The 27,321-nt window shown below is 43.6% G+C and overlaps 1 protein-coding gene across 3 annotated transcripts; it reads left to right on the top strand.

Annotated features, from left to right (window-relative positions):
- Positions 1 to 1,023: 1,023 nt before the first annotated feature.
- On the top strand, positions 1,024 to 26,371 carry LOC101799949 (organic cation/carnitine transporter 2). 3 transcript variants are annotated; one of them, XR_005269318.2, is made up of 11 exons: positions 1,024 to 1,541; positions 10,096 to 10,199; positions 11,471 to 11,625; positions 12,834 to 13,005; positions 13,986 to 14,112; positions 18,677 to 18,777; positions 19,795 to 20,009; positions 21,208 to 21,390; positions 22,149 to 22,284; positions 22,973 to 23,168; positions 24,971 to 26,371. XR_005269318.2 is itself a non-coding variant. In XM_027468659.3 (10 exons), exons 1-10 carry the CDS (start codon positions 1,149 to 1,151, stop codon positions 25,050 to 25,052), a joined length of 1,668 nt encoding a protein of 555 aa, XP_027324460.2. In that variant the 5' UTR covers positions 1,028 to 1,148; the 3' UTR covers positions 25,053 to 26,371. The 3 variants fall into 3 exon arrangements, 2 of the variants coding, with proteins under 2 accessions (XP_027324460.2, XP_071879505.1); XM_027468659.3 differs by lacking the exon at positions 22,973 to 23,168 and having other exon boundaries at positions 1,028 to 1,541; XM_072023404.1 differs by lacking the exons at positions 1,024 to 1,541; positions 24,971 to 26,371 and adding an exon at positions 5,846 to 7,508 and having other exon boundaries at positions 22,973 to 24,964.
- The last annotated feature ends 950 nt before the right edge of the window (positions 26,372 to 27,321 follow it).

Raw genomic sequence — 27,321 nt, 5'->3', positions numbered from 1 at the left:
TGGCTTTTATCAGTTGGAGGTATCAACCTCCAACTGAGAAAATGTCAAACAAAACAACAAAAAAAAGGCAGAAGTGTGAATCATGTGGCTTCCTAACAGAGCTCTATAGCAGACAGAATCGTCCTGTCATCCTGACAATGCCAATATGATTCTTTTGGCCTGGGAATAGAATATTATTTTTTAACTCTCTTCCTTTGACTGTACTAAGAACAAAACAATCAGTCAAGGCTCACACATGGGGAAGGACCCAAAGCTAGGCCTTAGTGAGGAAACTTTAGCGGTTCTGTTTGGTACATGCCACCAAGACGGGCCTGGGCCAGGCTCCTCGTGGAGACCTGTAAAAGCTCCTTTGCTTTTCCGCTTGCCCAAAACATGCAGGTCCAGATGCCAGGTACAGACCAGAGGCCAAGCACAGTGTAAGAAGGCAGCCCCTGTGCAAGGAGCTCAGAAGCATTACAGACTGATCGCAGCCCCCATTCCCCTGGGCTGCTCAAGGGGAAGAGGTAGCAGATGGACAGGGGGAAGGTGCTTTTAGTTTCCTTTTAGTTCTCACTGCTCTGTTAGCAATAGGCAATAAATGACGCTACTCTCCCTACTCTGTCTGTTTTACCCATAACAGTAACCGGTTGAGCAACCCCGACCCTTGAGCCCTTCTCCGTTGTGCTTTTTGTCCCCATCTCCCTTTGAGGAGGGTGTGTGAGGGAGCCGCGCTGTGGTATTGGCTGCCTATTAGTGCGAAAACAACCACAGGAGTACAGATTTTACATTGAATAGACACTCATGCATTACATGCGTGCTTTATTATACTCTTTTAGACACGTGTGGCTCGGAACGGGCGGCCCCACGCCTCAGGGGCAGCCGGGCCCGTGTCCTTCCCCCTCAGCGGCCGAGCCCCCGCCGCGCCTCCATGCGGCCGCCATGCCGGGGAGCCGCCGGGCGGCCTCCGCCGGGCCGCACCGGGCTGGGCCGGGCCTCGGCGGCAGCGGCGCCCGGCCCCACCTGCGGGCCCTCCGCCTGCAAACCCCACCCCCGGCCGCTCCCCCGGCGGCTGAGGCCCGGCCCCATGGCTCGGAGCTCGGCGGGCCGGGCCCGGCCGCTTCCTGGCCGCGGGTAGCAGGCGGCGGCGGCGGCCGCAGCTTGGCGGAGCCATGCGGGACTACGAGGAGGTGTCCGCCTTCCTGGGCGAATGGGGCCGCTTCCAGCGCCTCGTTTTTTTCCTGCTCAGCGCCAGCATCATCCCCAACGGCTTCAACGGGCTCTCCATCGTCTTCCTAGCCGGCACCCCCGCGCACCGCTGCGCCGTGCCCCGCGAAGCCAACCTGAGCGGCGAGTGGCTGAACGCCAGCATCCCGCTGGAGCTGCGCGGCGGCCGGGAGGAGCCGAGCCGCTGCCGCCGCTACCGCCTGGCCGCGCTCGCCAACTTCTCGGCGCTGGGGCTGCGGCCCGGCTCCGACGTGGAGCTGGGAGAGCTGGAGCAGGAGCCGTGCCTGGACGGCTGGGAGTACAGCCGGGACGTCTACCGCTCCACCATCGTCACCGAGGTGAGGGGCTCCCGGTGAGGTGGGGAGGCTGAGCTGGTCTGTGCTGGCAGCTGCCAGTGGCCCGAGTAGCCTCCAGGTGCTGTGTGTTAACCGAGGTGGTGTGTGTGCATCCACTGCTTGATGATTTCCGTCTGATAACAGCTTATCTACCGTAGGGAGGACAGGTCAACCCAGCACCATGGGCTTGGTAGCTCAAAGATGTCTCTGAACTCGTGACATCCACCTCTTTTTTTTTCTTTAAAAAAAATAAGTCGATAAAAGTCATCCTGAGTTGTGCAGGGTTCATCAGCAGGATGCAGCAAGGCGCTGTTTTGATGCTGTGTCCAACAGCAGCTGAACTTCGCTATGTGCTGGCGTTGCACCTGCCCGCTGCCTTTGTGTCCCCGCTCACCTGCCAGGAATGGGCCAAATCCTGACCACCCCAGTGTGTCCCACCAGCAGGCAGGGCACCGAGCTCCGTGAGGCTGTGCTGGTTGTCCTTGGGTCAGAGGAAAGCTGTGCGGACAGACCCACAGGCACTGGTGTCTTAGGATGCAAGGAAATACTTAAATTTCAAAATGTAGAGAGTTTTTGGCTTTTTTTCATAAGGCTTGTAAACCTTTTGTATGGTCCAATTTCCTCTTTGTAGCTGGGAACAAATTTTACAGAACTAGCTATTTTCTGCTCAGAGGCCTGTATTCCTTGCTTTGCAAGGATGGTGGTGATGGATGTTCAAATGCTTAATGACCACCAGCTGATCCGAGCGCAGAAGCCTTCGTCAGGAGAAGCTGGGTGAGGAAGGGAGCACAGGGAAGCAAGGACAGGGCAAAACGTGAATTGTCGAAAACTTCCCTTGAGCATGCACATCCTCGGGGCTTGGGTTGCGTTTGACAGCTGGCACAAGGCATTGCCTCACCTGTTACAGAAGAATTGCTTTCTTCATGAAGAGGAAAACTGCTCTGAATTTCTAGATCCTGGTCGTTAGTGAAATGTATGGTTGTGAAAAGCTGAGGCAGTCTTAAAACAGCATAAGGCAGTTTGCATTTTCTAGACTTAGGCCATTCACAGGCGAACATAGTGGTTTTGTCCTGAGTGCCCTGATAGTGAGGTTGGCCTGGCTGAGGCATATTTTGTCAGCGCTTTGTGTCTCTGCAGCTTCTTCACTGAGCTTTGACTGGCTGCGAGTCACAACATCCGAACTCGGAGTATCCTCCGGCAGCTTCATGATCTGTAGGGAACAGAAGCTGCGAACATTTCGGTGAGGCTCTGCAGCAGCTCTCACCCAGTGGCTGTACGGTTTGGCAGATGTGCTGCGTCTGGGGGAGGTGATGTTTGGCTGCCCGGGCATCGTGCACCGAGGCAGTATTTTTTCCCTTTAATATTAATGTTTCTGAGCCAGTTTTGCAACAGCCATGACCTTTCACATACTTACAGGTTTTCGGTGTTAAACTTGTTTAATTTGTTGGCTTGGTGCTGCTGCTTTTATGATTCACTAATCCTGCCTTTAGTTGCATATCTCTAACTTGTTGAATAGTCATGAGGACCTTTGTCCCAGATTTCTGTAGCTGACACTGGGAGGGGGAAGGGGGAATTTTTTTATGAAAGGTTTTTGCACAAATCTCTCATGACTCTAGAAAGCCTTCAGTTACATTTCTGCTTTTGAAGGAAGACTTAACACATTTAGTTCTCTCTTCAGTTGAAGGGGAACTTTCTTTTTTCAAGCAGACTAACAGCACAATGCCATTAGCTAGTCTGGAGTATTCAACCAGGAACAAAATCCCTTTTCATCTTTTACTTCTTGAGATACTGTGGCTTGAGGGGTATGAAAAGTTTTCCTTTAGTCAGAGTAACCATCTGTGTCATTCTTATTCCTCCCTAAGTCCCATAAAAAAAAGAATGTAATCACAATAAACGTTTATATATGGGACTGAAAGATATATAAACTGGGGTAATTAAGGGAAAAGGCTAACTCCCAGTCATGTCTACGAAAGCTTAGTGTTTGGTTAGGGTCTATACTGAATAACTGGGAACAGAACTGAGCAGTGAATTTGAGCACTAATAGACTAGAAAAAATGATATAATGAGGATATACGAGATGACACAGCGAGTAAAACATTTTAGTTTGGGAGTACTCTCATGTACTGAAGTGTGGGAGTGATTCCTACAGACTGAAACTTAAACAGGTGCAGAGTTTTGTGTATGCATCTTTATTATATATATTTTTTAATTATAGAAATATGTTTGTTTATCAATTTAAAGTCAGTTCAATGCAGGCATCCTTTTGTACTCCAGAGTTGCACGTTTTATGCCTCTTGCAGTCTTAACACGTTTCATTTTTTTTCAGAGGAAGGATGCTTACCCTGGGAATTACTGAAGCATCCTGAGGCCTGGTGTAGTGCTGGAGCTCTGGGCCCTGTAAGAACACAGAAAGAAAGTTCCCATGCAGGTCTTAGGGCCCTGAGTGTTCCGGTACCTTTACATCGAGGTGGCTGTCAGACCCTTGCACTGAAGCTGTGCCAGACCTGCAGGAAACAAGGGGAAGTTGTGGTGGTGACAGCTGGAATGACACAAATGGGCCCTGTAGTGCAGCTGTGTGACGAGGTTCTGATGTTCCCTTTTTGGTGGGAGACAAGGAGGGCTGCGTTACCCAAAATAAAAGCACAGACTTGTGATAGAAACCTTCATTTCCACAAGCTTTTCTAATAGGGGAGCCAGCAGCTGAAGCATAAATCAAACCCCTGTCGTCCAGGTTCAGCTCTGGCTGACGTCTTCAATCATGTTAGTGCAGTGTCCTCAGAGGCAAGAAGTCACATCAGGACTTCCACCATTTTTCATCTGTTAAAAGCAGTGCATCCTCTTTTTTTGCTGCAGGTTAACATCCGCATATTCTTCTGGCTGAAGTTAGTAGTGATGGCTACGAGCTGGCAAAGCTGTGAGTGTCAGAGCTAAGCACTAACTAAAAAGCTAAGACTTTAAATGATTAATGGATGCAAAATCTTAGTATTAATAGTCATTGAAAGAAAAATGTGTACTTTTCAGCTCAGAAGTGGGAATGAATGGCTGGCAAATGTACTAAGATCATTTAAAAATGATGAGGTTTTCATGGTATAATTTAAGAAGCACGTAACAGGACTCTTCAGAATTGTGCTTGTAAACATTTCTAGCCTTGGAACGTAAAACAGGGTCAGTATTTTTACAGAATAATAGACTTGTAGTTCCTATAATTAAAATCTAAACAATGCTAATGTAGAGGTACTGTAGGCGATTAGTTACAGGGTATTGTTCCTATTTTGTCTTTAATTTTGGATTAAAAATCAGCTCATTTCTCAGTTTACCTCTGTAAAACTCAAAAAGAATTACAAGGGGAGAAATTGAGCATAAGGAATGTTTTGTAGATGCAAACTTCTGTTTAGAGATTAAAAGCTGTGACAGTATCTAGAACCTCCAAGTATTTGGAATATACAAATGTATTTTCAGAGGAAAGTGTGTTTAATAATGCCCTTAGCTCTCAGCTAAGTGGAGAATATTTATAGGAGTCTAAACAAGGCCAGGTTCTGCATCAATTGTAAGTGCTCAGTTGTGAGACTGGGATTTGATTATTTTTTATTTTTTTTAAGAACCTGCTTTGATTTACAGAGAGAAACAACAGGTAGGAGAGAGCATGTTATGTTGGATTAGCTTCAAGAATTCTTGCTAACATGTTGATTTTTAAAAAGCAAATATTAGCACACGAGACCGTCCCACTTCTTTTTTCAATCATGCATGCTCTTCTCAGCAACAGAAGTGTGTTTTTTTTTTTTTTAAAAAAAAAAAAAAAAAGGATTAAGAGGACACAATGCACTGCAGCTGCAAGGTTTTTCCTTATATAACAACAGGTGTAACCGGGTAAGGCTTCCAAAGTTTTTAGTATTTGCTGTAGTCCTTCTTTGTGTAGGATTCTAATACTGGTATCAGGAAAGTACAGGTGCTCCTGCAGTGGAATAATTCTCTTTACGTTGAGAAACATGCTTTTTTTCCACCGTGGTCCCAAATTATATTGTTGACCTCACAATTACTTCTGTAACTTTCCAAATGTGTTTGCTAGCAGTAAGTATTTGGTGGCAGTATGCATTTGCTTGCTGTGATGCTGCACCACAACAACTTCTGGTGCTCTGTAGAGCTTCCCTATAATTAGACTTGCAGTTTCCATGTTCTAGTGCATTACAAATACTGGGCAAATTTTATGCTTAAATATGATGGGCATCTTGTCATTAGCAATAAGAGTTTTGTTTGTTATCTTTTCCAACATGGTATAACTAAATTACAGGGAAAGTTACATGGGATGAGGGGTCTGCATCAGTGTCTGGATAAGAGCCAGTGTGGGATTCAGTGCTAGTAATTCATCAACGGCCAGCTCTCCTTTCAGGGCACGTGGTATTCTGCTAGCACAATGGATGCAGAGCCTGCATGCAGAAAAAAAATAAAAATAGTAGTCTGCCTCCTGGAGGTTTTGAAGGGCTTAGAGAATTCAGAAGTACGTTTTTTGTTTGAGGTGTGGCAATATCATCAGCTGGACTTGGGGCATCTGCCTAAACTTGCCTGGCAATTTTAGTTTGGTACCTTTATTTTTCACTTTGCAGAAGACTGTACAGAAACATTCAACTTTAAAAAGATCAAATTTATTCTTGGAGGAGTCTGATTTTCATTGTGATTGCGGCTGGTGTGAATTTCATTGCGATTGCTGTAGATCCCAGCGTGTGAGCAGTTATTGCTGCTGGGCGTGAGGCTGCAGAGGAAGGATCGCCCTGACCTGAGAAACGTTTCAGAGAGTAGTTACACCCCAGCCAAAGGACCTGCAGGCTGCTTGGGTAAGGAGATAGGTTTAAACTGCACCAGAGAATGACCTCTTCCAAAGTTATTAAAATAAAAGGTGGTGAGAAAGCTCTGTGTCAGGGCACGAGCATTGGGCACTGGTGTTCAGGAGCTTGGCACTTTGCAGTGTCAGTAGGTGCTGTTTGAAACAGTGCTGGAACGGGGTTTTTCTCCTGTTTGGAGCCACAGTACCTTGCTGAGGTTAGCCTTATCTTATTTACTGGGACAAAGGCCATGCTATCCAGCAGGCTCACTCAAAGAACACAAAGAAATGAAACTAGCACATGATTTAGAGCACTGGGTCACGGTGTACTGTGCTCACACAGCTCCGCCAGCAGCAGGATTCAATCAGTAACTACTCGGGATCCTTGCTCCGAGCAGTGCTGGCCTCCTAGCAGTGATGCTTCAGTGACTCGTTGGGCAATGTGCACTTCAGGGAATGGTGTGCATGCAGAGTGGCTCTGGGAGATCGGTGCCCCCATCCCAGACAAGCAGTAAAAGACCTGGTTGGTGAGGCGTTGAAAAGCCAAGCACTTCAGCCTACGTTTACTGGCGGGGGTGAGAGGAAACAGACCTTAATGTCTGCTTCAATGGTTGTGCACGTGGAGTTCATGGCTATAAATAAGCGGTATTGCACAACCAAGGTAGTTTTCCCTTGGAAATTTAATATTGAAGTTTGCTTTGGTGCCTGGTTCGAGTGCTCTTCAGCATAACAGCTCCTAAAACCGTGTTAACAGAGGCACAGGAAAACAAGATGGTAATCAGAGTAGCGTCCGAAGGACCAGTATGTTTCCACCTGCCAACGCAAGAAGCTTCTGGCAGGGCACTGTGGCATTTTATAACCATGAACTTTTCCAAGCAATGTCTCTGCCTCAGCGCTCATAAGAAAATGTTTGTTACCGGGCACAAACACGCCAGTGTCTGGCAAGCCAAGTGTTGTGCAACCTGCGTGCCAAAGTGCAGAGCGGAGGGCGGCTGAAAGGAGGCGGCTCATTCACAGGCACAGAGCGATCAGCTGGGAAATAATGACTTGTTTAGGAACGATACACTGTAAATCACCGGGCTCACTGTTTGGCTAGTTCGACTTCAGTTCTGCCACTGAAAAGGATGTCTGGTTCCTGCGGCTGCTGGAAAGGGGTGAGTAGGCGAGTCTGTTACTGCAGGATGCCTGCTGGGAGTGGTGGTTGAGTTCCTGATAAATGTCGCGTGAAGACACAACAACCACAGAAACCTCTGTTCTGTGGAAATATGCAGCAAACGATCATTATCAAATTTACAGTGTCCTGGAGCTGCTTTGCCAAAGCTTCTTGGCTGGATCTGGCTCTGTGAAAGGTCATCAGAGAGTCGCTCAAACTTTCTTTAGTCTACAAGGAATGAAGTGTTTGTTGAATAAACACAGATTTAATCATAAATACGTTAATTATGGTTATTAATCTACATGATATTGATAACTATAGAATCACATCTGAGTTGGAAGGGACCCACACAGGTCGTCAAGTCCGACTCCTGGCTCTGCACAGGAGCACCCCAAAATCAGACCACGTGTCTGAGAGCCTTGTACAAATGTTTCTGGAGCTCTGGCAGCTTGGTGCTGTGACCGCTGCCCTGGGGAGCCTGTCCCAGTGCCCGACCACTTTCTTGGTGTGAAACCTCCTAACACCCAGCCTGAGCTGCCCCCATCATGGCTTCATGCTGCTCCCTTCGGTCCCAGTGAGTTAAATCTCTTCCAAGGATGATGTAAATTTGGTGGCATATTAGAAAACCACAATGTTAAAAGGAGCTTCGGTAATGATACTGATGGTGTCGGTAGGGTTTCTTGGACCCTATTTCTTTATTGAGTGCACATCCTTCTGCAGGCAGTGTGAAACTGGAAGGGCTTTGGGAATAAATGTAAGAGTGAGGTTGAGGACTGCGAAGTCTGATAGAAGACAAAGAAAACCACGGTCTTATTTATCAAAGGAGAGGTTAAGAAATGACTTGAATACAGTTACAAATAGGGAAAAGGTGTGTTCTGCTTGCTCCTGTGACCTTAAACAAATACGACTTCATCTCTAAGGATTATAATTAAGACAGTCTAATGGTTGGCGGCTTAAGTTGCACAAACACAGGTGAGAGTAAGTCTTTAGGAAGGAGGATAATTAATCTCTAGGAAAACTTCTTGTAATTCAAAACTAGATGCTATTCCATGAAACAAGAGGTTGTTTCGGTTGGTTTCTGCCCTGGGGATCTCAGAGGCACAGACAGCAGTGTCCAGTCAGTGACTTGCAGTGATTACCCAGCCCTAAAATGTGCACTATGGTATGGTGAGCTATGAAAAACTGAGGGTTGTGAGCTTCCTGCAGCCAGAGGCTTAACGATAAGGAGACAAGAAGGTGTGAAAGATATAACCCTGAAAGAGAGAAGGAAAAAGCTGTTTCCTGTGGGCATTCAACGTATGGCTGGCAAGCAGACGCTGGCATTATGGTATGGCAGACCCTCGGCACACTGGGACCCCAGCAGCCTGGTTTCCTACAAGGCAGATCAAAGTTTTGAGAGCTGCTCCAGTACAGATTTTAAAAACAAAGGAACAAAAAACCCCAAGAGTGAAACGCCCAGTACTGAATTGTTCGTAAGCTGGGGCTGAGGGGGATTAGTTTTATGCTCAGTGTAAATATTTTCGTCTTGACCTGCAAATCGACCTGTAAATATTTTCATCTGCAGCGCAAAGTGGAAACTGAAAAATTTCCATCACTAAAACGCTGAAAGGGCCCCTGTGGGGGGTGTTTGAATAACGGAGGCTGGCAGGGTTTGGCTGCACATCAGAAGTGCTGGGTGCCTCCAGATCCTGGGGGCTGCGTCACCTCCTGCCCCCCGAGAGCAGGACGGGGGTGCTGGGAGCTGCTCCAGACATAGCACAGCAGTGAGGGAAGGGACGAGGAGGCAGCCCTGCTGTTTTTATCCTTTCTTCTAATATTTACACGCTTTTTTTCCCCAATAACCCAAACAAAATTATAGACTCTCAGTAATAGCTGTTGACACTGATACAAAAATAACACGGCCGCTGTTTCAGAACCATCAGAGTGAAGCAGGAAGTGATGGCAAGCCAGTGCCGTCTTCGTTTAATAGGTGTCTTTATTTCCTCCTCTTTTTGCCAAGATTTGTTTTCATTTTTGACATCTCAGTTTGCTTGGTGCGTGTTTCAATTCGTATTCTAAAGACTGCACTTGACACTTTCCCAAATAACTTGAACGTGGATTTTGCAGGTGTCTGCTGCAGTCCCGTGCTGCGTAACGAGCTGCGATCTGCAATTAGGTCCCCAGCAAGCAGCGGATCTCCAGTCTCTCTCAAAGCCATATTAAAATATAATAAAGAGGAGGCATTTTTTCCTGTACTTCTGATTGTATAGTTCAATTCCTCGTAAATTAGAAGCGTAAATTTTTAACAGAGGACTTCCCCGTCAGCAGGAAACTAAAGCTTCGAGTCTGTTCTCAAACAGCTGCTTGAGGGGCTGCAGAGCCTTTGAAGGCAAGCACAAGGAAACTGTTAGCTACATGTATGTGTGGGAGTGATCATGCCCCAAACTCATGTTTTTGTAGATCTAAACCTGTTCTGTAGGTTGGCTGCTTGTTTCTTTTGTGGAGGTTTTCTTTCCAAAGGGTACATTTTCATCTGGGCTGAGCTGTACATGGAAGGAGAGGGGGGATTGCTGTTCGTTGGAAGACTTTCACGTTCTCTCTCCTTGCAGTGGAACCTCGTGTGTGACAACGACTGGAAGGGCCCCCTGAGTACCTCCTTGTTTTTTGTGGGAGTCCTGCTCGGATCTTTCATTTCGGGACAACTCTCAGACAAGTAAAGTATATACACCAAACTTGCTGGCTCCTTGACACTGTTTTGCAAGCAATTCTTGTATGTGAAGTTTGCTCTAAGTGTCTCTCTGCAACTACTAACACATCTTAATTCTGTGGCTGTCCCATCCGAGTGCGCTCAGTGTGTGGGGTAAATGTCTTACCTTAGACCAGAGCATTACAAGGATTGTTAGCGGGTGTTACCTTTACCTGATTATTTTTTTCAGAGAAATCACTTCTGCAGCAAACTATTTTTACACCAGAAAACAGGTGCAGGAGATAAGATACATATGGAAAAATCCATAATGTTCTCTTCTAATTACTTCGGACTATGTTCAGGGAGATTCCTGAGGCTTGTTTCCCTCATTCTGAGATCAAATTTAAAATTCTGTTTATCAACACTTAGAGCTTCGCTTCTTCAGACTCAACATCTGAGTCCAGTGAGCTGTGTATGTGGAAGCTGGAAAGCACGAATGCTGCTCGGCTGTGCTCCAGCAAACATTTCAGAATGGGAGCTGCCTTAAATTTCTCTGCAGATGGTGGGGTTTTTGTGTGTTGTTTTTCTTTTTTTCCTGGTTATCACCCTGAGATCTGCTGTGCAGTGCATTGATTGTACCGATTCCTGGGGAACAATACGTGGTCCTCTGATTAGTCAATTTGCTTGGAGAGTTTCTGTTTGAGATGTAATCCCCATGCTCCCAGTTTTGTAGCATCCATTCTGTTTCCTTTTCCCTTTTACATAGTGCCTCAGTCCATCAGAACTGCTAAGATCCCTTAAATTAGGTTGCTTTTATTACCAAGCTTTTTTTTTTTTTTTTAACCACTTTCTGATAGTAACATCTAACAAACCTGAGCTTTACCTCTTCCTGGCCTTTTCTTTTTGTAACATGCTGATCTGTGTAATGAACTCTGTGCTGCTCGAAGGAGGAACATCTACTCCTGCTCTTACATTTTAAATAATTTTGCTCCCAGTGATTTGTCTTCCTACTCATCCTATCCCAAAGGAAGGAAGAGCGTTACAGCACATACCTAAAGATGACTTCTTCTGTGACCATAAGAATATGATTTTTTTTCTTGGCCAGTGGATTTCGTAACGTGTATAGGATAGTTATGCATGTGTTATATTTCCCAGACTTTGCTTTTTTGCAGATATCTTGTATCTCCCCAGGTATACAAATGAGTAATAGTATCTTTCTCTTTCTGAAGGTATATTTCATGCTGTTGTATAATGATTTGGGGTTTTTGTTTGTTATTTTTCCTTTAATTCCATGGAAGGTTTGGCAGGAAGAATGTGCTGTTTGCAACCATGGCAATGCAGACCGGCTTCAGCTTCGTCCAGGTCTTCTCTACCAGCTGGGAGATGTTTTCAGTGTTCTTTTTGCTGGTCGGCATGGGACAGATATCTAACTACGTGGCAGCGTTTGTTCTCGGTATGAAAGCCCTGCTGGGCACAGTATGCAGTCTTTAGTCCTACGCACTTCCCTGCTCCTTTTTATACTGGCTTGGTGTTGGCTTGGTTTGCCAAGCAACACTGTTATTAAGATCGTGTTCTCACCACGCATGGATAACTCGTGCTCTCTTTGGAAATTTCCAGTTGATAGAAGCACAATCTAAATTAATTCTGTAGCTTGCCCTACTAAAAAGGCAAAAACCAGAAATTGATTGTTTGAAACAAAATCTATCTTCTAGTTGGAAAGATGTGTAAGATGATATTTTTCAGGGATTTGTGTTGTCCATTATGGGACATAAATGTGTATTTGATGTACAAATTTGTAAAAGAAAGTGCTGTATCCCTAAAACATCCCATGGTAAAAATTAAAAGGCGTAATGATTCTTACATCATTTGCTTTCAAGTTAACTACGGTCATATTTGATCTGATGGGAATGTGAATTACCTTATGAATCTGAGATTTCAAAAACAATAAAATGAAGTCACTGGCAATAATACCAATCACTGTCCAGAGAACCAGATGTTGTCAAGAAAATCCTTTTGGGCTAGAAAAGGCCAGCACAGCTGTGAAAACAGTGTTTAGCTAACATCAACATGTGCATTCTGCTGCAATTTATGAAATCTTCTTTGATTTCTGCAGAAATGGGAAAGATTATCTCTTTAGGAGTCTCTTAATTTGCAGGTCCCAAGGTGTTTTTAAAGGAAAGCATTGACCCTCTGTTAGTTCATTTAATTCTACTGCCAGTAGCCTGTCCCTTTTTATTTTCCGTAATCCAAAAGATTTGCGTTTTTCAGGTGCAAGAGAAAAGAATTTCAGAAGGTAATACAGGTCAGAACCTAGTTTAGGAAAAAAATAGAGAATTGTTTTGTAGTATATCAGGTGGTTTTAGCTCCTCAAGTAAAATGGGAGATTCTAAGAACGTGTAGCTAACACTTCTGTATTTCTTTCTTCTTAAAGAAATACAGTTATAGCCTGATTCTCTTCCCTTTGTACTTAGAGTTACCTGGGTTTATGCAGGATCATGACATGAAAGAGATCTGGAGTGCCTCAAATATTGGAAGGCAAAGCTGTATATGCTGTAACTACCCAATGTAGTATATTTCAAAGCCAGTTATTAAGGGATTTTTGTAAGTTATCTGGTTGCTATTAAGTTAAAATACTAATTTTCAATCTTTTTTTTTGAACAGGCACGGAAATTCTTGGCAAATCAATCCGTGTGCTGTTCTGCACACTAGGTGTTTGCATATTTTATGCATTTGGCTACATGTTGCTGCCACTGTTCGCTTACTTTATCAGAGACTGGCGGATGCTGCTGCTGGCACTTACTTTACCTGGGCTCCTCTGCATCCCACTCTGGTGGTGAGTTCAAAGAAGTTATAAAACATTAGTCTTTAGAAGGAAGGTCTTGCCAACAGATTTTTAAGATCCAGATGCCAGCCAACCTTTATCAATGAAATTCAGATCTGGGCAGGTAAAAAGCGTACCCAGTCTATTAAGCTACAAGTCTGCAACTTTGATCTCTGATTCATGTCTGAAAAAAATAGCGTTCATTTTCTGTAGGCTTGTAGAAAATGAAATGATTCCCTATTGAAAGGAGGGAGGGGAAAAAAAAAGGCAAAAACTCATCCTCCTGCATCAACCAAAATCAGTGAACTTTAAGAGCAGGCCTGGGACTAAGAGCAGAATGAAAAATGGTTATTTTGGGAAGCTGGGCAATGGTATGGTGATACAGATAAGACAAGGAGTAAAACAGTGCTTGCACACCTGTGAGACTGCAATATTTTCATCCACAATTGGTGAAATACTACCTCTGTGATGTGACATGTAAAGTTTAAGTAGTCCACATGGTGGTGGTGTTTCTTTGCTTACACAGACTGTGTCTGATTCCATCTCGTTTCTCTTATGAAGCTGAATGACTCATGCAGATTCCACTTTCTGTAAACAGTGTCATAAACAGGCAAGTCAAGAACTGATTTTATAGGCGTTAGTCACTAAGCATATACTCTTAATGTACAGAATGCTGCTTGTGTGTTCACATTTCTGAGTTTCTTTAATTAAACCGTTTCCCCATACTTTGAAGGTTTTAGTTGCTCTTATTTTCTGAATCATACTTCAGCTCCTTAGTGTTTTTTTTTTTTTAAATCCATGAACTCATTTTAATCTGTTCTTGTTCAGCCTGCTAGTCAGACCTTGTACATCTGATTTCTATTGCCTTTGCTGTAAGTTCTGCAAGGTATGGCAAGTTTTGAGCTCTTCAGGGCCTGGAACAGTGTGTGTTGGTCTCTGCAGCAGTGTGTTCTGTGGAAATGCTGACACATTATTATGAACATTTCTTACAGGGTCATTCCAGAATCTCCACGGTGGCTAATCTCTCAGGGACGGTTTCAAGAGGCAGAAGACATACTCCGAAAGGCTGCAAAAATTAATGGTATTACACCCCCAGATGTAATACTTGATCCTAGTGAGGTAATATTCATTTAGCACTCAAGTTGTTTGCTAGAACTATTAATGATTACAGAAAACAGTTAATTTCCAAACATATGAATTGAGTTATGCCTGCAGTGTGTTGTGTCTTTCTCAAATGGGTAGAAGTTCATCCTTTTCCTGAAATGCCTTAAAGCATAATACCCTTTAAAACCCTTGATGTCCCAATCCCATGCAACATTCTAATGCAAACATGTTTTTGATCCAGTTGACAGCTCTTTTCCTTTTAAACCTTTTCCATTTAAACCTCATTTCCATTTAATTTTGAGGGCAGGTAATGCATTTGATTTACCTGTTGCTTTTGTATCTGACTGTATCCCATATGAAGTCAGCAAATTAGCAGGGAGTCTAGTTTATCCCAGGGACTCCGAATGTGGTGGGCTTTCTTAGCCCACGCAGCTGACAAATGACTTGATTCTGATCCTTCAAGCCTCTGGCCATGTTGAGGAGTATGTCTTGGGACCCAACAGAGAACACTTAATCTCCTGGTCTCTTAGCCTTTGTTTTCCTCTAGACACTGACCTTTTTGGACAGAAATGTCTGTTTTCTAGTGATTGGCTGTAGGTAGTAGTTATGCTCTGAACAGATTTTATGCTTGCCTAGTCTAATATAAAGCCGATCCTGGCCAGTGGCACAGGAATTACTGTTCTAGTTTAATTTTCACTCAGTATTGAGGAGATCAAAACTTGAACCTCTTTAGAGTGGATGAGGAAGAAAAGATGCTGTTAACTACTCCATTTCTTCAAAGGTGTTCTTGTTTCCTCTGAGTATCTCCCCTTTGTCTGAGCAGTTGGTGGCCTTAAGCTGTTTAATCAGCTCCACATTCATTCACACATCAGACAGACAAATAGTTTGCATAATCCGGGGGAATGTGGAGATCTGTAGAGTCTGTCTGGGCATGGTTGCTCAATTGTGTTCTTATTGACACTAGACATTGTCTAGCTGTTGACAGGAAAATTGATTGTCACTACCTTTGTGTGTTCACTTGATTTACAAGGCCTCTCAACCAGGCTGAGCAAAATGATTAGCCATTAAACTCAAACCTGTTGCTATTGAGATTGAAAAAGCTTAATTTGGCTGGAAGGTGGCTGAGGTACAGGCAAACCTGTTTATCTAGACTGATTTGTAGATAGCAGGAGAGCCATCCTGGTTTTCCTGGAACAGACTGAGAATGGCAGGAAAGCCTAGACCTCTGATGATGGCTCTTTCACTGGACTTTCATAAGAACACCCTTTTTTTTTTTTTTCCCTCCCGCCCACATTCTTTCTCATGCTGTAGGGATAAAAACTTACCCCCTGCCAGCACTGTGGCAAGAGAACAGAAAACGAGCTCTGACTCCAACACTGGCTTAAGGTCACTGCGTCTGGAATGCCTCCATCTCCCATTTGTAGGAAGAAATACTGATCTGTTCCCCGTCTCTGAGCGGGGCTGGATGAAGAAGCGGCAGAAGACAGGGGCAGGACTAGGGAACTGGTGTTCCTGGGGAAGGGAGGGCTGCACTGGGTATTTACACAGTGCTTATTTACGGCCAAAAAGATTAAACCAAGCACATCAACTTTCAGAAATGCTGTTTAACGCTCAAAGGCAAATGAGCTAGATTAGCAGGTAATTGTTTAACTGCAGAACTGTTCTTTTTTTTTTAAAGTAAAAGTAATGCTGTGACAAAACAATCTGTGCAAAGCCATTCTTCCTCAGTGTCCTGTTTACCCTGTTCTCTCGTTTGCTTGCTGAAGCGCTGTAAAGCAGAAGGCTGGCATCTTCCCCTGAGTTTTTAGGAAATGTGTTTACACTGCAGCACGATTCTCAGAAATCCGGGCTCGCCGTGAGGCCCCACGCAGTTGGAATGAGCAGTCAGGATGGAGCAGCGCCCAGGGCTCCTGTCTGAAGCTTTCCTCAAACTGGTGCAGCACCCACAGCATTCAGGCTCTGAGCTTTCAGAACAATTAGGGTCCAGGACAATTAGGGGACTATCCCCAAACAGTCTGCAAAGCATAGAGCCCGGTTGGTTGGATTGTCCAATATGAAGGGAATGAAATTGTTTGGGTGATAGTTTTATTCACAGCCCATCACTTTGCCCTCCCTGCCCTTGCCATAGCTTCTTGCTGCCGCGGATGGGGATTGTATTGTCTGCTTACACAGCTGCTAAAAGGCTGGGCCCTATTTCTCATCGACTGTTTAAATTTTTGCAGTGTTCCTGGTTTTGTTTTGTGCTTTGTTTGTTTTTTCCTCCCTTTTTTTTTGTTTCCTGTTTGTTGGTTTCTTGGCAACCAGGAGTGGCAAAACTGGAGAGTACTTCAGGAGGATCATGTGGTGGATGAGAAAGGGCCCGAGCTGTAAAGCTGCCTGCAGCCTGTGCTGTGGGAGCCTTGTGCTCGGGAAGAAGGGGAAACGATCAAATGTTAAGCCTTTAATAGATCTTCTTGCCTTTAATAGAATAAATAAATTAAGATTTACGAAGGCACATACACTGAGGTTGGGAGTGCATGAGCAGCAGGCTACTGTTTTATCCTCCAGATCTGCAGAGCAAAATAGCACTTGGAAATAACTCTGACCTGATGCAGAAGTTACATAAACTGCTTGTTGGCATTAGCTCAGAGGCAAGATGGTTCACAAGAGGAAGTAATACATTATTTTGAGTTGAGGGACAAGACCCTAAGCACTCTAAATCAGTCTCCAGCAATTAACTTGCCAAAAGATCACCTACCTGAATATGGAGGAGATGCTGATGAGGAATTAGGTTGACCTAGCGGTTGCTTTTGTCTTTTCATTGTGTGTTGTGTCTTGGAATGTATCCAGCTCTTCTCCTGGAAGGCCTGATGATTTAGGGGAAAAAGTGTTGCAAGCTGAACTAATAGAGTAGAGTACTGGATGTTAAATGGGACCAGGCAGAGAGAGAGTTGAGAAAAGCTTGAAGTAGCGAGTGAGCTATTTTGAAGCTACAATCTTACTTCACTTTTATCTGTAATCATTTGCACACACCATGGAGTATGCAGTGCTAACAAAAGACATTCAGTCTTTAAACATTAAGTGTAATTTGACTTTCTCGAGTCTTGGAAAATCGGAGGAGGAAGTAATCTTTGTACATATTTTTTGTGTTTGCACATAGTAGCAGTCTATCTGGTAAGAGGGATTCTTCTGGTTATGAAGAGAGAAGTTGTTGCTTAAATGTTGTGAGCTGTCTTGACAGCTTGCATTTCAACAAGTGTCAGAATTAAAAATATTTCAGCAATAGTTTGTTTTTTTTTTCATTTTATAATTTTGAGTTGCTAAAGTGGATGCTTGTTTCTTTCTTGGGTAGGTTTCTAATAGTTAGTAGGCTTGCAGATTCAGATAGATATAAAATCACCTAACAGAAAAATCTGGAAGATTGTCAGACCAAAATCTTGCTAACATTCTTACTGTGAAACCATTTAAAAAATAAAATAAAATAAAACGGAGCAAGTACTTTGACAAACCCTGAAAATACACTTTCTTTTGTGATGACAAATTATCACATGTAGAAAAAACAATTGTTCTTCAGCCATATGGTGTTGCCTTATCAGAATTTCTTGTTTTAATCAATGCAAGTTGTCCTCTCATATCACCTTTTACATATTTTAAAAAATCTCTCCTTGTTACTCATTGTTTAGAGGTCTAAATTAAAATCCTAAATTAAAAAAAAATAATCTTTCCTCTTGTATAATCTTATCAAGCACAAAACTTGTTAGCATGCTTCATGGAAGAATGTCTGCACTGTTTACACAGACGTGGTTTTATTTTGAAGAGCTGAAAAATTTCATGGGGAAGGGAGAAGTGATGCGTTGTCTTTTTGCTTGTGTTCTTACAAGGAGATTTCAAAACCAGGATAGATAATGATGGGACTCTTCAGCTCCACAGCAGTTTGTCTCAATTTAAATACATTACTGTTAGGTCCAGCATGAGGAGTCATTTACTAAATTTATCCTGCTGCAGTTTAATCTTGTTATTTCTTGCCTCCTCTGTGGTAGATGTAGACAGTTTATCACTTTTTTGCTGGTCTTTGAAAACCATTCTTGCTCTTTTAAGACTCCCTCAGACTTAGGCTAAATAAGCTCTGTATTTTCAGCCTTGACCATGTTTTTCAAATGTCTCATCCTCGTTTCTCTCCTCTTGTCTGGGTGCAATTGACTTAAATGATGCTGAAGGTGTTGAGCTCAAAACTGGATGCAAGAATGATGCCAGCAGTGGCATATAAATTATAAATGTTGTTGCTTTATAATTCAAGTATAAAAGTAACAATAAGCAGCTGCTTTATGGAGCCTCAGGCAGAGAAAATGATTACAAATGTCAGCCTAAGTTTTAAATGATTTTAAATTAGGAAGGAGCAACTGCTTTCGCAGATACTTGGCTCTTGTGGTTATATTGCCATTTAGTTAGAAGCGAGGCACCTGTTTTGGCTCTGCAGCTTACTGAAATGGACCCAGCTGTACTCAGAATACTGGTGTGCAAGTCAGGCAGTGGACCTGTTTTCACAATAATTCTGCTTGTGTGATGTTAATGTTCCGTGCTTCTGTTTGTTTGTTTCCAGCTGCAGGATGTGGATTCCCAGAGACAACAGACATACACCATTTTGGATCTGATGAAAACCCGAAATATTCTAACTATCACAATTATGTCCGTGATTTTGTGGTAAGTGAGAATGTGATTTGGGAGTAAGTAAGCACAAAGGCAGCAAAACAATAAGAAACTGCTCTTTGAACACTGAGATATTCTGAGGAGGTACGGACAAAACTAGTTTTAGCTGACATATCATACACAGCAATGGAGGGGTTGCCCTCAGGTACACTAGGCAGCTTATTTTAAGTAACCGGACCGTGAATGTTCTTCCATTGTGAAGTGAGGAGGAAAAAGACCTAATCTATGGGCAGTGATCCACTTCATGCTGTGCAGTCAGGTTTCTCTGTGTTCTTCTATCACATCAGTGCTGAAGGAAAGGCAGTGCTGAGTGTTCTGTGCCTAACTCGCACCTGGACACATCCTGATCCAATGACCTCGTTTACCTTGTTGCTTGTTGGTGAAGCATAACCTTCTTCCCAGCATCTCCCACGGCACCATAGATTTTGTCAGTAAGGACAATTGTGTGTTTCCCTGGTCACGGGGAAGCCGGCTGCAGTTTAGCAGTGACACGGTTAAGATGGCTCCGTGCCAGCCACCGAGCTCTGTCCTGTTATCCTGACCAACCCAGGCACAGAGCCATGCAAACACGACTTGGGTGCTGTCCAGCCGGAGTGGGGCATGGCAGAGAAAATCCCTGATTGTTTGGGTCTGCCAGGATGCCATACTCCTCCTCCCTGACTTAATACACAAAGCAGGGAGGGTAATGACCCAGAAACAATTTTCTCCTCCCAGAGCTTCTTGTATCCTTCTAAACGTAATGAGAAGCTACTCTAGGCCTCAGAAGCTGTAGAATTCAGTTGTTCAGACTGTCATGGTAAAGCTATAACCACCCATAATAAGAACTAAATAATATTGTTAGATCGTGAACTTACGTCACATCTCTCAGGGATGACCTGAAATAAGGAAGCATGCATGAACCTCACCCCCTCTCCATCAGCATGATTTCTACAATTGGCAGATGGAAAGAGGTTCACGGCAACCGCATGAGGAAGACCAATCTGTCTGATCGTGTTCTTCTCTTTCTTTCAGGATGATAATCTCTGTTGGTTATTTTGGACTTTCTCTTGACACACCCAACTTGCATGGAGATGTCTATTTAAACTGCTTCCTCTCAGCAGTGATTGAAGTTCCAGCCTACATTATTTCCTGGCTGCTGCTTCGAAATCTCCCCCGACGGTATTCAATGGCTGCTGCGTTATTCTTGGGAGGCTGTGTTCTTCTCTTCATTCAGCTGGTGCCTTCACGTATGGAACCATTGGTTGATCTCAAACATGTATGCTAGGTGAAGTCCAGTGCCGTGCATTGGGCAGATGTGGAGGGAAAGTATCCTGAGGGGATTAAATATAGACATTCAGTTCCTATCCGTGCCCTTCTTCCTTGGTTCTCAGTGCTGCTGCACTGGGAGCTCGCACAACATAGCAATTCAGATTTTTAAGGGAGGGTCTTCTGCTTTGTGATCTGTTCAGATCAGCACTGGAGTCCGGTTTTGCCTTACCATACATCCCTGGTAAGGTGTTCTGGTAAAGTCCAAGTGTAAAACCAGGGCTAGACTAACAGGAGGGTAAGAGGAGGCTACAGAACTTGCTTCCTAAACAACTGTCGATTACTCTTAGGGCTCGTTTAAACAGTCACTGTTCAAGACTGTTGCTGTGGAAGCATTTTTGATAAGCAAAGATGCTTGTACTAAGTCAGAGTTGATAGGTAAAATGATGTCTGGCAACTGCAAGGAGGGCAAAATAACATTTATTGGATATCAAACAATATACATCTTCAGGCCAGTTAGACTGAGGGCTGTGGGCTCTTTCTGATAACGATGTCAAGTATAACTGGGGAGAAGGCTTGTTGCTTAGCACTTGTTTACATATCAAAGAATAAACAGAAAATGAATAAGCACTGCCTTGCTTATTTTATACAGGCAATGCATGAATTGCATCCTTTTTTTTCCTAATCCTTTTCAGTTAATTGGACACTGATATGATCTATTTCGATCTTCAAATCTAACTGTCCTAGTTAAAGTCAACCCAGCACTGTAGAATTAAATTATTGACTGGTAGCTGGGAATGTTAATGAGAAACCAGAGCAGCAAAGTAAAAATAACTTGTTTCAAATACTTAACTTTGCTCGTTGTATTAAAAAGGAATATATGGCCTTGTTTACAATAGCAACTGTCTGGCCTCTGAAATCTGAAATAACCATTTCAGATCTTTCTGTTGTACTTATTTTTAACCTGGCAGAAAGCCCCATGCTCAAGAGGAAGATCAACATGTTTCTCTTAGCTTTCTTTTTCTAAAAATAAAAAATAAAAATGTTGCTTGTAGACATGTACAGGAAAAAAATGACATTGGATAATGGAATTAGACAGAAGTTATGCAAACACAGTGGAATTAATAGATATCATAAATTGTCAGTTTTATAGAAGTTGTTACTGCATTTTGATTTCAGAGTTCCGTGCCGTATCTATTCTCCTCGTGATGTTGGGGAAATTTGGGATCACATCTGCCTTCTCAATGGTTTATGTTTACACGGCTGAGCTTTACCCAACAGTGGTGAGAAACATGGGAGTTGGAGCAAGCTCCATGGCCTCCAGACTTGGCAGCATCCTCTCACCTTACTTCGTTTACCTTGGTAAGTTAGCTAGTCTGCACGTGGGCTGGGGAGATGGTGGTAGCTGGAAGGCGTTGTTCTAGTGCTGCATGCAAGGCTTATGACAGAATGGCATCTCAATGGAAGACCTAGTAGGGAGGATAAAAAAAAAAAAAAAAAACTGAAACCAAATCAGTTTTGCTCACTTGCACTCACTCTTGAACAGTCCCAGCTTTGCAGGCACCACCACGTGTGTCACAGAAGCCTGTCCAGCAGCACAGCACTCCAGTGCTTATGTCCTGTAGGTCCAGGATCCTTGTTCTCCACGTCATTGTAACGGGACACCAACTACCAAGTCTTACTCATGTCTCCTGGGTTGTTCTTAAGTTGGCAACCACGTGCTAGTTTTAGATGTGGTTTTGACTTAGTTCAGTCTCTCACCTCTGTGGATCACTGGGATTTTCTGTCTTCTTTGGTTTCCAGATCCAGGTGGCTTGTGAAACTGCAGCTAAAAAAAAAAAAAAAAAAGAGATCTCAAGACATCTGAACAATGCACAATCATAACAGAGAAATTGGTGTTTTGTGCCTGTTGAAAAGGTGCTCACAATCCTACTGGTTCTGTAGGGACAGCTCTCATAACTACTGTTTCCCATTCTTTGAATTCCTAAAGCATGTTTAAAACAACATGTGCTGTGAGTGCTAGGCCAAGAGGGTTTTTTTCTGTTTACTGAAAGCTGTACCTAGGTACAAACGGTATCAGTGACTTAGAACTGATGGTTGCTTTTCTTGCATTCTGCTAGGTGCCTATGACAGGTTCCTGCCTTACATCCTGATGGGGAGCCTGACCGTGCTATCAGGAATCCTGACTCTGTTTCTGCCAGAAAGTTATGGTATGCCTCTTCCTGACACAATTGAGCAAATGCTGTTGGTGAAAGGGTAAGTGCTGCCTCCTGATTTTAATCCTTCTGATTTTAATACATCTGTTTTATCTATAAATGTATGTGCACACCTATGCATATGTTTCCTTGTATAGAGCCTTGCTGAAATACTTGGTTTGCTGTATAAAAGCATACCAGCAGTAGGAGAGGCTAGTTCTGTAGAGACTATTGGGGTCACAGCACAAGTAATTAAGGACCAGTGTGCCTGTATACCACAGAAGCTGCTGGTTAAAAGTTGGCTGTGCATTTTAAAGAATTGTAAGAGTTCTAACAATGACTGAAGAGTTGTAAAAAAATTGTCTACAAAATACTGCTCTGGGGAGAGATGGGATCCACCACACTAAGAGGAGCAAAGGTATCTTTGCCAGCAGGGCGGCTGGCCTGATAAGAGATCTTTAAACTAGTAGCAGCATGGGAGAAGCAGTTACCAGCAGTCTTGTGAGGGACTTGTGGACAGAGTTAACCTTTTATGAAGGAACGGGAATGCAAAATCAACAAAAGAAGGCTGTTAAATGGGATAACCTCCTGCATTTGCATGTAAGCAAGGAAATGCCTACAGGGTATTGTTATGGGGAAGGGAGGTGGGTGGGGGAAAATACAGCTTGCTGGGTGCCTCTGTGAGGTACCTGTACACTAGTGCACACAGCTTGGGGAATAAACACGAGGAGTTAGAGTTGTGTGTGCAGTTGCAGGGCTACAGTCTTATTGGAGTCACGGAGACAAGGTGAGACGGCTCCCATGACTGGAGTGTTGCAGTGGAGGGATACAGGCTCTTTAGGAAGGACAGACTGGGACAGCGTGGAGGTCGAGTCACCCTCTGTGTGAGAGCAGCTGGAAGGAATGGAGCTCTGCCTCAGGATGGATGAGCCGTAAAGATTAAGGGTAAGCGTTACAGAGCAGAGCAGTACGGGTGACGTATCGGGCATCTGCTGTAGGCCACCCAACGAGAAAGAGTAAGTGGATGAGATTCTCTACCGACAGCTGGAAGTAGCCTCGTGTTCACAGACCCTGCTCATCATGAGGGGCTTCAACCATGCCAACATCTGCTGGAGGACCAACACAGCAAGGCGTCAGTGATCTAGGAAGCCCCTGGAGGGCATTGATGACAGGTCTCTGACCCAAGTGGTGGAGCAAAAAAGGAAGGGTGATCTGCTAGCCCTTGTACTCAAAAACAAGGAAGTACTCGTTGGAGATGTGAAAGTCAAAGGTTGAAGGCAGCCATGGATACAGTGGCCATAAGATGGTAAAGCTCAGGATCCTTTGAGAAGTAAGCAGGGTAAAATGCAAGATTGCAACCCTGGGCTTCAGGAGAGCAGGGCCTCTTCAGGGAGCTACTTGGAAGAGTCTCAGAGGATAAAGGCCTGGAGAGAAGCATAAGGAAGATGGTTAATACTCAAGAATCACCTCCTCCAAGCTCAAGACCATCCCAATGCAAGGGTAGACAGGCAAAAATGCCAAAAGTCTGCATGAACAAAAAGCTCCTAGCAAAACAAATACAAAAAACATTTTTACAGGCAGTGGAAACAGGGATAAGTAATCTGGGAGGAATCTAGAGACACTGTCCAACCATACAGAGATGCAATTAGATGATCCTTCCCCTCTGTTCCACACTGGTAAGGCCCCACCTGGAGTTCTGTGCCCAGTTTGGGGCTCCCCTGTACAAGAGAGAGACAGACAGGCTGGAGAGAGTCCAGTGAAAGGCCACCAAGATGGACTGAAGCATCACTCCTGCGAGGAAAGGCTGAGAGAGCTGGGACTGTTCAGCAAGGAGAAGAGAAGGCTCAGGGGAGTTTTACCAAGGTACATAAATACCCACAGGGAGGGTGAAAGAGGATGGAGCCAGGCTGTTTCCAGTGATGTCCAGTGATATACCCATTGCCTCTTGTCCTACTGGCACACAGGAACATCAGGAAACACTTTTTGTGCTGTGTGGGTGGCAAAACGTTGCCACAGGTTGCCCAGAGAGTCTGTGGGGTCTCCGTTCTTGGAGATACTCAGAAGCTGCCTGGATGCATGCTCCTGGGCGAGCAGCACCAGGTGCCCCTGCTTGAGCTGCGGTTGGACCAGAAGAACCCAGAGCTTCCTCCAGCCTCCAGCAGCCTGTGGTTCTGAGAAGAGGGAAGGACTTGCCTAGGTATTGTCAGGTACCCAATTAGCTTTGGTAATTTAGTTTATAGTTCTGTTGAAGATGCAAAAGCTTGACTACAAGCCTAGTCCCTCTTCCCAAGTGTGTGTTGTAAAATGTATCTTGTTAGGCTCCAAATCTGTTATTCTGCTATGAGGGCCAAATAAAAGTACATGAGGCATGCATTTCTAAAAGTTATTTCTTTAAATATTTGCTTTTTTTTTAATGGGCTTTATTTTTAGTCTGTATGTTTTCAGTAATTCTGCAATATCAAACTGTTACGAAATAATTTACTTTTCTAGGTTCTTGAAGTCATTTAAGTAAAGGCGAAGGGCTGAATTCTTCCAATTAAGTTCAGCTAACCTAAAAAAAGCATTGGGAGTTTGGCCTTCTGCCATGGCTCTAATCAGAGATAATTCGTAAGCACACACCCCTTGTTAGAAAGGGACCTGTCCAACTAAGTCAACAGAATATTAAAATTAGGAGTCGGTAATGTCAAGTAGGTTTCAGGATATCAAAGACTTTTTTTCTGTTCTCTCATTCGTTGATTTTTTTCCAGATTGGAATACAGGCCTGCATCTACAAGGAATTCAAAGGATGAAGAAGAAAATCCAGAGATTTTTAAGAGCACAGCTTTTTAATGAAACTGTCTGCTTCCTTGTGGATTGAAAGTTAAATGGACTTTTCTTCTAATATTCCTTCTAGAACAGGCTAGTGGCAACACTTCTTCCTGCAATTTTAACCTTATTTATAAATTTAAGCACTGTGTTCCAAACATTCTCATTTTATATGGCCATAAATACTGTGTAGCCTTCAATGAGATTTTCAGCCGCCTTAATGCATTAGTACCATGGAACAGTATCTGGTCAATCCTTTGTAAGTAAGTGTGTAGTTCAGCTGAACAATACTTGAAAATGAGTTCAAGGGCTAGCAGAGCACCTGGATTCATCAGTGAGCCTTCTCCAGAGCTGATGCCCATCAAGAATTTAAAATAGCTAGAAAAAGCTGCTAATTGGTTTTGAATCCTTGACTTCTGTCTCTGGACAGAAAACTTATTTATTATAGTAAAGGTTATGAAAACGTGCCTTTGTTATCTTAAGAGACTTTACACGTGCTGAATTTGGTAACAGATTCAGAAAGATGCAAAGAAAGATTTTTGAGAAGGAATTCTAACGTGAAATGTTTTAACTCAGCATAGTGAAAGGATAGTCTTGCACAAAATACCTGTAGCATTGAAGCTTTGCTCACAAAATCCACTGGAATCCAATGCTGGTTTTCAACTACATACGTCTGATGAAGTTGTTTACATCTGACACTGGAATGTGGCCTGATTTGAGGCTGTATTTATTTTAAATGATGCAAAAGGTTTCATCTGTGTGTGTAGAGGCTGTTGTTAGTTTGGAGTTCTTCCTTTTTGATGAGTGTTGGAAATTTTCTGTCTGAATTGTTTGTTTGTTTTTTAAATGTTCTGTGCAATTTGGGATGATGGAAGTGATTCTCCTGTCCTTGTTCTGTCCTTTCCACATACTTGCACATCCACATACTATCAATAATCCACGCCACTCCACTGACCTCATGGTAAAATTTACGAAGAACAACGTTTAGAATATGTTTGTGACCACTGGTTCTTCATTCTCAAGTGCCAATGGTTTGATTCCTGTGAGGTCTGTTACTTCACTTAACTCGTGTTAATTGTGTGTGTGAATTTCTTAAAGGAAAAGAAAAATCATGTTGAAAATCTGCCAAGAAATTATTCCTTGGGTCATAGAAGCACTTTGGCACTACCTGTGTTTCTTTAAAAACATACAATATACACCTACGCACAGTTTTGTTTGTGCCATCCTGAACTTGCATTACTTAATACTGTGACAGATGTGTATGGTGAAAGCATTTATCTGTGGCACTTGTTTGTGTTTTGTCCTGTCTTATAATGACTGAATAAACAGAACCTGAACCTGTATAGTCCAAGCTGTTAGGGGCCTTACTTTCTAGGTGCAGCAGCAATTCATGCAGTTGAACAGCTGAATTGCCAATACTCTGTGTCCTGTCCTTGCTAACCGGGCTGCAGCAGCTGGCTTGGTGCAGTTCTGTGCCCTCTGGACTGTTCATCTGGGAAGCAAGAAGGCAGAAACTCTGCACGGACAGCAGTCTTTGGGTTTGTGTTTTACACTCTTCCTACCAATGTCTTAATCTGCAGGGCTTGCTCTTCTTTCCCTGCATCTTCTCATCTAATTGTTCAACATTTTATCTTCTGGATGCAGCAGGAAGCTGGCCAGCGTCGCCAGGCCACAGAATGATACGGAGAAGCTTACTTTTGTCATACTGCCAGCTCTTCTGAGGAGAGAAATCCCAAAGTTCCAGCAGGTTCAGTTTCATTCCTGTTTGGCAGATAGAGAGGCATTTAACAGATGAGTTTAAAATGGAGTGCATAATTTGAAAATGGTGCATACGTTGAGAGCCTGAATTTTGCAAGCTTCACTGCACATCACTTAATGGCCTTGAGCAAACAAATGTCAGGAGAGGGCATGAATCAGCCGGGCTTCCTGGTGGTGGGAACATCCCTCATCCAAAAGCCCTGATAGAATTTGTCAGGTTTCCCACCTTGCACCTTTTCTGGAAAATTTTAGACCGTATTCTTACCTATGCAACAAGCTCGGTGCCAATATATTTTTGTAAGCCTTATCTCTTTTAAACTGATAGGAACTGGAGCATCCAGAAGCAGCTGCTTTTTTGTGTCTTATATAGAAGAAATGTGATCACCACAGGAATTTGAGGCAAAGCACAATTAGCTGCAACTTCCTTGTGATGAGTTTGCCAATGTAAACAACTGTGTCCCATAAGCCTCTTCCTGTAAACTGTTTCAGAAAATATCCTGAGACGTAAAATACAAGATACGTGCTTGCCTGACAC

This window comes from Anas platyrhynchos, chromosome 14 (assembly GCF_047663525.1).
Source record: "Anas platyrhynchos isolate ZD024472 breed Pekin duck chromosome 14, IASCAAS_PekinDuck_T2T, whole genome shotgun sequence".
In the NCBI taxonomy this organism is placed as follows: domain Eukaryota; kingdom Metazoa; phylum Chordata; class Aves; order Anseriformes; family Anatidae; genus Anas; species Anas platyrhynchos.
The sequence above is the reverse complement of the archived record's forward strand: the minus strand, read 5'-3'. Positions and strand labels throughout refer to the sequence as shown.

Excerpts from the sequence above, each read along its gene's own strand:
- LOC101799949 (XM_027468659.3), top strand. The coding sequence starts at position 1,149 with ATGCGGGACTACGAGGAGGTGTCCGCCTTCCTGGGCGAATGGGGCCGC. Across the intron at positions 14,113-18,676 it reads TAATACTTGATCCTAGTGAG|CTGCAGGATGTGGATTCCCA; the intron begins GTAATATTCATT and ends GTTTGTTTCCAG. Across the intron at positions 18,778-19,794 it reads ATTATGTCCGTGATTTTGTG|GATGATAATCTCTGTTGGTT; the intron begins GTAAGTGAGAAT and ends TCTTTCTTTCAG.